This window comes from Spinacia oleracea, chromosome 1 (assembly GCF_020520425.1).
Source record: "Spinacia oleracea cultivar Varoflay chromosome 1, BTI_SOV_V1, whole genome shotgun sequence".
Taxonomy (NCBI): Eukaryota; Viridiplantae; Streptophyta; class Magnoliopsida; order Caryophyllales; family Amaranthaceae; genus Spinacia; species Spinacia oleracea.
This window is the reverse complement of record NC_079487.1, coordinates 119723525-119733695: the sequence shown is the minus strand read 5'-3', so window position 1 is coordinate 119733695 and position 10171 is coordinate 119723525. Positions and strand designations below refer to the sequence as shown.

At 33.1% G+C, this 10171-nt stretch overlaps 1 protein-coding gene across 2 annotated transcripts; it reads left to right on the top strand.

Annotated features, from left to right (window-relative positions):
- Positions 1-5198, top strand: LOC110795109 (mechanosensitive ion channel protein 10). Of its 2 annotated transcripts, none has more exons than XM_022000093.2 (6): positions 1-1595; positions 1719-1839; positions 2603-2896; positions 2987-3189; positions 4329-4620; positions 4755-5198. In XM_022000093.2, exons 1-5 carry the CDS (start codon positions 262-264, stop codon positions 4576-4578), a joined length of 2202 nt encoding a protein of 733 aa, XP_021855785.1. In that variant the 5' UTR covers positions 1-261; the 3' UTR covers positions 4579-4620; positions 4755-5198. The 2 variants fall into 2 exon arrangements, with proteins under 2 accessions (XP_021855785.1, XP_021855784.1); XM_022000092.2 differs by having other exon boundaries at positions 2-1595; positions 4816-5198.
- The last annotated feature ends 4973 nt before the right edge of the window (positions 5199-10171 follow it).

Here is a 10171-nt window from a genome sequence, read left to right as displayed (position 1 = left end):
TACGAAAATACATAAATTAAACATGAAAAATATTTGAATTAATAAATAAAAAAAGACAATTTGCTCTGCTTTCTGACCTCTGTCCTTTGTCTTCCCCCTGTTTTCCTTCATCTGAAGCTACCTTCCATTCTCACTCTTCCCCCCCCTCCAAATAATGAATGCATATTCCTCTTCCTCACCCAAACGCGCCCTTCACCTCTTCTTTCTCTCTCCTCTGAGCTGAAAACATGCTAAAAAACCAAGCCTTTTGAAGCTTCATCAATGGCGGACACCAGCAACAAAAACCCAGAAGAAATTGCGATTCCTATTTCACCTCTAACAAATGAGCAATATCCTCAAAAGGGTTTGCAGAACAATGAATTTGAAGCCAAACCTACAAATAATCCCTCCAAATCTCCAGAAATTTCCACATTTAGCTCTAGCCCTAGAAAACCCCCTTTATATCCAACCCCAGAATCACCATTAAGAAAAAGGAAATCATTTAAGGAAAAGACCAGATTTGGGGAACCCTCAGTTCCTCTTGATTCACAAACCCTTGAAAATTTGGGGGGTTCGCCTCGGTTATTGAACCAAGTTTCTTTCTCAGAGAAGACTCCTAGGGCTGCAGAAGCTTCTGGAAGGAAAGAGAAGGAGAAGGAGAAACAGAAGGATGTTGGGCCAGATGAGAAGGAGATATACAAGAGGGTTACAGCTCAGCTAGGTGCTAGAAAAAGTTGGAGGATGACAATAAAATTGGTACTCGAGTTGCTTATTTTCTTGTTGATTTTAGCTTGTTTGCTCTGCAGTTTAATTGTTGACAAATTTAAGGGTAAATTGTTTTGTGGTTTAGAGGTTTGGAAATGGTTTGCGCTTTTAATGGCTGTATTTTCTGGTATGTTGGTAACTGGATGGGTTGTTCATTGCATTGTATTCTTGATTGAGTGGAAGTTTCTTCTGAAGAAGAATGTGGTGTATTTTACTCATGGTTTGCAGACTAATGTTGTGGTGTTTATTTGGATTGGTGTGGTTCTTGTCACTTGGGTTGTGTTGTTTAAGGTTGATTCCGATACTACCCAGAAAATGACAGCAAAAACGAAGAGGATACTTGATTTCATCACTATGAGTTTAGTCTCTTTGCTAATTGGATCGTGTTTGTGGTTGGTTAAGACTACCTTGATAAAGATGTTAGCATCTTCATTTCATTTGAATAGGTTTTTTGAGAGGATTCAAGAGGCTGTATTTCATCACTATGTGCTCCAAGCACTCTCGGGCCGTCCTGTGGTTGAGTTGGCCCGGAAACTTAGTAAAGAAGATAGTCAAGGTACTCAGGTGAGCTTTAGGGAGCATACGGGAAGCCGTACTCAGAATAGGGTGGTGGATTGGGAGAAGATTCACCAAATGAAGAAGGAGAAAGTACCTTCTTGGACTATGAAATTGTTGGTTGATGTGATATCCAATTCAGGTTTATCAACAATGTCCAGTATATTCAATCAAGATGTGGTTGAAGGAGGGGTTGAATTAGATGATGATGAAATTACATGCGAGGAGGAGGCTATAGCAACTGCTGTTAGGATATTCTACAATGTGATTGGTGATAAGATTGAAATCGAGGAATTGTAAGATAATTTATGTTTATTTCAGCTCTAGTCTTGATTGTGTCATTTCGTATGAATTGCTTAAGAAACACTATTTTTCTTATGACATCCTCTAATCATCATGTTTTACATTTTCATTCTCAGCTACATTGATAGAAGTGACCTCCATAGGTTCATGATTTGGGAAGAGGTGGATCTTGTTTTTCCCTTATTTGAAGTCGATGAAAAAAGACAGATTAATATGAGATCTTTTTCTAAGTGGGTGGTAAGGAAGCTATCTTGTTTCATGATCATATATATTCACATGCCCTTATTGAAGTGTTTCTGTCCTGCCGGTTTCTTCAAAATAGCAATTTTGTTGTACTGCATGTTTGCTTTGCATACTGCTGATGTTCTTCCCTATTCTTATTGATTATCCTGCTTAACTGTGTAAGATTATTACCTTGTTGCTATTAAGGATAGAAATGTAGGATACATCAATTTTTGAAAAGTTTTGGTTCTAAAATCTATTTTATGCAGTTAATAGCGATGTTATTCAGAACCAAGTACTTGTTTGAGTGTTTTAATACGTGGGTACGTGTCTAATTGTAAAACTTGGCTGTTTATTTTTTTTAAAAAAGTTATGTTTTTGGTCCAAACTGAAGCATCAAATGTCTGATACACATGTAGAAGTATTTAGATTGAGCAGTTCAGTGTCTATGATGCCAGCTTTGGGTGTGACTATATTTACGCTATTTGCACAAAATCACTAATCCACAACTTTGCCTTCTCAAACTTCCATGGACTTTATTAGACATTTTGCTAAACCATATCTAAGCAAAAGAAGCGTTTGTCTGCGCTTAATGGACAGAGTTACAGGATAGTTTACAGTCCTTTCTGGGAAAAAAAACTCATTTCGTGTTTCTCTTTTATATTCCCATCTTGTGGTCTATTAGTTTCATGGATTATATATGCTTGCTGTAATTATGACTGAAACTTAGCAGGAAGGCTCGTTTTTTCCCCTCTTCCTTATCTTTCTACAATTGCAGGTAAATGTCTACAAAGATAGGCAGGCACTCAAACATGCTTTGAATGACAACAAGACTGCTGTGGATGAGTTCAACAAGCTATTGAATGGACTCTTGGTTATTATAATCATCGTACTCTGGCTTCTTCTGACAGAAGTTCTTACAACAAAAATACTTCTCTTCTTCTCTTCTCAGCTTCTGGTGGCGGTTTTTGTATTCGGGAACACTTGCAAGACCGTTTTTGAAGCAATTATATTTGTTTTTGTTATGCATCCATTTGATGTTGGGGATCGCTGTGTCATTGATGGAACATTGGTAACTACCTTCTTCTGAGATCCTAATTAGTAGTTACCCGATATGAAATTTACAATTTTGTTTAACAATCTTCCTTCAATATTGTAACAGATGGTGGTTGAAGAGATGAATATCTTAACAACAGTATTCTTGAAATTGGACAGGGAAAAGATGTATTATCCAAATGCAGTGTTAGCTACTAAATCCATTGGCAACTATTACAGAAGTCCAGATCAAGGAGATAGTTTGGAGTTTGCAATAGATTACAGAACACCACTGCCAAAGATTGAAAAGCTTAAAGACCAAATAAGGCAGTAAGTTAATCAGGATTTACTTATGTCAAATACTCCGTACCTCAGCATTTAATTTCAGACTAATATAATTATTTTGGTGTTTCAGATGATTTGGAGTAGATTTTTTCATAACTTCTCAGTAGCTCTTAGGCTCCGTTTGTTTCAATGGAAAGTATATTCAAAGGAAAATTATTTTCCATGGAAAATAATTTTCAAGGGAAAATAGTTTTCTTTTGTTTGTTTCATTACAAGAAAAGCTGTAGAAAAAAGAACATAAAAGTGGAAATGAGAGATAGATAGGAGGACATAAAAGGAAATGTAAGAGATTACAGAGGAAAATGTGGCATTCCTTCTTTTCGAAAAGAAAGTTGGTTTTCCAACTTTGGGAAAATTGTTTTCCACCCTTAACAAAACAAACAAAGGAAATTTCTGGGAAAGTGTTTTCTATCAAAACAAATGGAGCCTTAGTGTTTGTTGTTGGTGTCATAGAGATGTCTTGTTACCTTCTAGTATTATATAATTCATATATGAAATACTCCGTATCTCCTAATTGGTTAATTGTTTTAAAAAATTTCTAAATATGATGAAGGAATAGGCGCAGGTACTACACATTGTTCTCTCTTCTGTTTTTGGAGTAGAGCTGCTAGTAATTTCTGTTTATCTCTCCTGAAAAAAGCAAAAAGAAAACTTGTAGTTGTATCTATGATGGTCGGGGCCCAACAATTTCCCTCGACTTTAAAACTTCAGATGCTCAGCCATATTGAGATGACTGACTGAATGTGTTTAATTTGATGATAACTGATAGTGAAACTGGAACAAGTGAGGTTGTTTTAAGAACTAAGAACCATAGGTTAAGCTAGAAGATCTGTATGCTTCATTGAGATTGAACAGCATAAGAAGTTATTCTTTGTCTTTTACAGTATATGAAACACTTGCTGAATATGCCGCTCTTTCTTATACTCTGTACTCTGTAGTAGTATTCTTCTGAGTTCTGACCTTCCCTTCAATAAATGATTTAGTACTATATATTGAACGTGACAACTTATTCCAACATCTGAAAGGAGTAACTATAGCTATTTTACCTGACTTGTGAAGTTTTACGGATCAATTACACTGTCAAAAATGAAACAAGTAATAACTCAACTTTGGTTCTGTTGCAGGTACGTGGAGCGAACTTCCCACTTTTGGCACCCTGAACACAATTTGGTTGTTAAAGAGATAGAGAATATAAATAAGATAAAAATGGCACTCTTTTTCACTCATACAATGAACTTTCAAGACATTGTTGAGAAGGGCAAACGGAGATCTGAATTTGTGTTGCAAATGAAGAGCATATTTGACGACCTTGAAATCTCTTACCACCTACTGCCCCAGGAGGTTCAACTTACTAAAATGGTTCAAAATTTCTGATTTATAAGCCGCAGAGTTCAGTTGGATATCTGCAATCTGCAAGTAAGTAACCTCTCCGTCCATTTAGCATTAAGCTTTAAATTAGTCATATAATCTTCCATTTTGTTGGGTGATCAAGTGTACAAATATACATAAACATGTTCATAATTTAGGACTTGCATGTAATTTTGCAACAGGTAGCTAGCAGTTTATAAAGTCGACTAGTCGAGCCATGCTAAATTTAGGTTTTATTTCCAGGATTATGCTCCATGGGATGCTTGGTGAATGTTGCCACGGAAAACCCTGTGTTCGATTGAGGAAGCTGTTGTTAAGAAACGCAACGCAACGTTGGTGCCTTGGCAACACATTGTTTAAGGATGGGTGTCTAATTTTTGTAACAAATTCACGGTTCTTGTAACTGTGCTTTCCCCGGTTTTCCCTTTCCGGATTTTGTTAGGTTGTGCCATGTGTAATTGCGTATAAACTCAAGCTAATGTAGGGAATCAGATGTAAATTTTGATGCTAATCTTATTTTCTTCTCTTATGTTTCATCAAGAAAAAACAATGATTCAGTTTGTGTTACTGGTGTGTCATGTACGTTGGCCATAAAGAGGCAAAAGTAAAATCTCATTATACTTTTACAGTGCTTTATTAGACAATTTGCGGAAGCCTCTTTAAGGCAATGGGGTAATGATAATGAATGAGTGCTTTATTAGACAATGTACGGAGTAATATGACTAAAGGAGTGATCTGAATTCTAAATATGTCAAAGTTAAATAAAGATGTGATCTGAAATATGTCAATGAATCAATAGCTATTCTTGAATATAGGGGCAATCGCAAAAACTCTGGAGAAAAATAAAGCTGGGTAACTGAGGTTTCAAATTACTAAAACTAATGTCAAGTCTTTTCCAAATCATGCGTCGTACAACTGGATGAGTTGGATAATAAAAATTGTTGTATATTGAGTGGAGTTATGTATGAAAATATAGCAAAAGGTTGAGTTGTGTAATACTCCCTCATTTTCTAAATAAGTGTCACATTTCTTTTTTTGGTATTCCCTTATAAGTGTCACATTTCTATTTTTGAACATATACTTTTCCCACTTTTCCATACACTTTTCACACTTTTCCATACACTTTTCCCATTTTTCTATAAATCATGATTACTTTTACTACACATTCTACACTTTTCCACTTTTCAATCTCCACATCCACTTTTATTTGTACTTTATTCAATTAAACAATTATCTACTTTATCTTTTCCCCAAAAAAAACATTCTCAATCATTAACTCTTACACATTTTACAATTTTATTAATTACCGTGCCGGAGCCAAAATGTGACACTTATTTATAAACGGAGGGAGTATAAATTGTTAGTATTTTGAGTAGAGTTCAGTGCAAGAAATTTTATTATTCCGTAAGATTTACTTTCAATCTCGTAATTTTGAATCGTTTATGACCGTGGTTGTTAAACTCCCGATTCATATCTTATGATCCTACTAATCTATGATCCAAATACATGTTTACGATCCGGTTCTTGATGAGTGCAAGATCGTAAAATCCTACTTGGATACTCCTTCCGGTTCGGGAAAAGTGACCCGCTTTCATTTTTCGGCCGTTTTAGAACAGACACACTACAATATATAGAAAGGGATCAGTGGATCACCATTATTCATCGACTTCACCCACCATGATTTACCAACTTTTCCCACCCTCACTACAATATGGAGTACTCCGAGTTCAAGCCAAGCCCGTGTCCAAGTTCTTAACACTTACAGAGTAACCCCTAGCTGCTAACCCCAAACTGATATACAGGGTACAACCAACTCTGGCTGTACCCCAAAAAAAACGACGCGCCTGTATTGTTTGTTCTTTTTTATTGTATTGTTTGTTCTTTCATGTTGTTTTTTAAGTTTATCATAAAATTGTTCATAATTGTTGTATTGTTTGTTATTTCTTCTGAAATTTTATGTTTTTTTTATATTGTTGGTTCTTTTTTGTTGAATTATTTGTTCTTTTTTGTTTATTTATTCATTCATAATAATCATCTGGTTAATGTTCATAATGAAATTAAGATCTTCATTGATCTTTTATGTTTTTACAAGCGCATGTAATTTTTGTTCTTTCTTTTTGTATTGTTTATTCTTTCATTTTTTTTAAATTCATCATAAGTTGTTCATAATTGTTGTATTGTTTGTTCTTTCTTCTGAGATTTTATGTTTTTTTTTGTTGAATTGTTTGTTCTTTCTTGTTTATTTGTTTGTTCATAATAATCTTGTGGTTAATGTTCATAATGAAATTGTTCATACTTTTTGTTTTATTTGTTCATACCTTTTGTATTCTTTGTTATTTCTTGTTCTATTACTGAGCATCTTATAAACCCTTGTATTTTTATAACCTATTTGTTTTCTTTGCATTCTCATCACTTTCAAATCAGTAAATGTTCATTTTTAATTAGTTGTTAGCATCATATCAAATTACTTACTATTATGTTCAAAGTAATAACAAAGTAATGCAATAACTAAGTTCATTTTAAAATTAGTAACTACTCATTTCACAATCAGTAGGTAAATGTTCATTTCTAAATTGGTTGAATAAATGAGGATTGTCAAATAATTAGATAAATATTCATATTCGAATGAGTAGATAAATGTTCATTTCCAAATAAATAAATAAATATCATTTCCAAAATAGGAAATGTTCATTTCCGGAATAGTAAATGTTCATTGCCAAATAAATAAATAAATAAATATTCATTTTCGAAATAGTAAATATCCGTTTTGGATGGGGGTACAACCAACTCTGACTGTACCCGAGTACAGCCAAAAATTTGCGCTTACCGAGTACTTGACGTCTTGACCCAGCCCAACCGGTCCATTTAATAGCGACTTGGTCTGACCCTTGACCCGGCCCATTAAACATGCCATCTATTAGTCTTATTACTATAGTTATTAAGGGACAAAAATTTTAGCACTCGTGAGCTATCCATCATTTTTTACGAACTTGTAACTTGTAAGCATGGAGGAATAGAAAAAAGAAAAAAATTTAATTAATTTGGATTTTATATGGTTCACCTAGTTGAGTACTTGCCCAGTTGCCCTCACTGTTTACCTCTTCTCTTCCCCTGTTTCTAATTGTTTGTTAAGGAAAACCCTTTCTGGAAGCAATATACTCCTTAACTAGTGGTGAATCTTGATTAAAAGATACAAGGAGACAGGGATTGAAACTTTAACCTCTCGTTGAATTGAGTACAAGTGCATATATGATATAACGTTAGGAAATTTTAAATATATGTTCTACCTTGTAGGTCGAGCCTTAAACAACCTCACTGGAAGATCATCCCTTGTACGTAACAAAGTCGAAATTAAGTTGAGAATGAAATTTTGAAAATTGGATCCACTATTATTTGTCTAACCATGATTAGACTTAAACCAAATTTGTGATCCAGGTTTAGTCGAAGTAGGAATTAAAATTATTGTATTTCGTCTCTTTGATTCAAGTAGTTTGAATAACTTTAATATTTAAACACGGTTTTAAGGTATATATTTCCCCTTTTCCCATTTCACATCATTTGTCCATCAATGGCTACTCCATAGGGTATTTTGCAAGTCACGTCATTTTGATAGTTACGCTTATTTATATAAATGTGCACAACCACAAGGACAAATTACGTGTCGACTTTCAATAACAAAACCTGTTAATTGGACTAGGGTTGGTTGATTTTTAAAGTTAGAATTTGGACAAACACAATACTTACAAGTGTGCTAAAGGAAGTAGAATTTTTCAGAAGATATAAGTTCATATTATAAGTTAAACAAATATATTTCAAAATTTTAATAATTTCAGATAAGTCACATTCCATTAATAGAGTACTTAATAATTAAGTACGGAGTATGTCAATATTGAAGATTCCAATAATGGTTTAATTGAAGCCCACTCAAGTCATTCACACAATCATGGTTTAATTGAAGGGCTATACATTTGTATTCCAATGATAGAGCTTTTTTAAAACAAAAATCTTTTTATTGTTTATTTTTGTTGAGGGGACTTTTTTTTTATTGTTTATGCAAACCAGCATGCATGAAAACAAAAACGAATAAAATATCTAAATATATTGATTAATCAAATCTATAATTTGCATTAAACTACCCTACTAAGTATTAACGACAACAATATCTAATTATATCAATTAATTAAAATTAAATTTGCTTTTAACTACAACAGTAAACCAAAATATCTAATTATATCAATTAATTAAACTAAATTTTGCTTAACACCAATTTCCTGCCGCCACCTCCTTCTCTCCCTATCTCCTTTTTTCTTTAAGGAATATACAAATTAAGATAGTGGATGCCAAATTGCCAATCGATTTAGTTGGCAAAGTTCTTGAGTGATGGTACTTAAGATATGAAATCGTATTCCGTCTATATTATTTATACCCTTATTTTTTGTGGTTCTCTTTACACCAAATATATATACGGTGTATATACTTCGATATATTAAGATTCTCAAAATCCGAAATAGCTAAGTTTTTTTTCCAAAATTTTGGTTATTTCTGAGCCTCTTATTTAAATTATTTATGATTTAAAGTAAAATTCAATAAAAATTACGAGTACATGGTTTAAGTTTAGTATAGTTTGCTTTATGGTGAGATTAATCCTAGTTAATTTTTTCCAAGTTTATTTTAGTTACGGTGGTGTACCGTAGTTTGTTTGTTAATGAAAAATACGTTAGACACAACGCTTATCGATTGTTCAAGTATAATTAGATGATGTATTAGATGGAAATCAACATCGCGGCTACGACAAATCGTTAGAACGACTCTCTAAAAAGGGTAAACCTCGTAAATTTGTTGAGCTAAGGTGAGGACAAATAATACTCGATCGAAATGAGTCTTCTCTCTATTCATGAATACTTGCAATAGTTTGACTGTCACATTAGCCAAGACACTAGCTAGTTTGAGCGTAATTATATGCAAAAACTTAAAAAAAAAATGACATTTGAAAAATATAATTACACAGTATTATTTGATTTTTATATATTAGTAAGAAATTTTGGTCAAAGTTTATATTTGAATAATGCAAAAGTCAAACTGCTATTTGCCAAGATACTAGTTTTTTTTTTATAAACAAATTAATTCATTGATGCCAAGATACTAGTTTAAGCTAGGTATGGCAATGGATCGGATTCGGGTCGGATGTAGTAAACTCCAAATTCAATCCATTTAAAATTCGGACTCTAAAATTGCATCCATATCCATATCCATTTAAAATTCGGACTCCAAAATTGCATCCATATCCATATCCATATCCATAGCCATATCCAAATCCATTTAAAATTTGGACTCCAAAATTGCATCCATATAATATCCAAATTCAAATCCATATCCATATCCATATCCAAATCCGAATCATACGTTAACTTTACTTACATAGAACTTGTATTTCTTAATTTTAAAATAAATTAGAAATCATATTTCTCATTTACCAAAATCTAATGAGTTTCTAATAAATTAATAAATTACAAATGTATGCGCTTTAATTAAATATATTAGATTAAATTGGGAACTTCCTTTTAAAAAAAGTTATGTACGAAAAATAATACACTTTGAA

Bases quoted from the DNA above. Each gene is read 5' to 3' on its own strand.
- LOC110795109 (XM_022000093.2), top strand. From the start codon at position 262: ATGGCGGACACCAGCAACAAAAACCCAGAAGAAATTGCGATTCCTATT. The intron at 1,596-1,718 runs GTAAGATAATTT...TTTCATTCTCAG, and splicing joins AAGATTGAAATCGAGGAATT to CTACATTGATAGAAGTGACC. The intron at 1,840-2,602 runs GTAAGGAAGCTA...CTACAATTGCAG, and splicing joins GATCTTTTTCTAAGTGGGTG to GTAAATGTCTACAAAGATAG.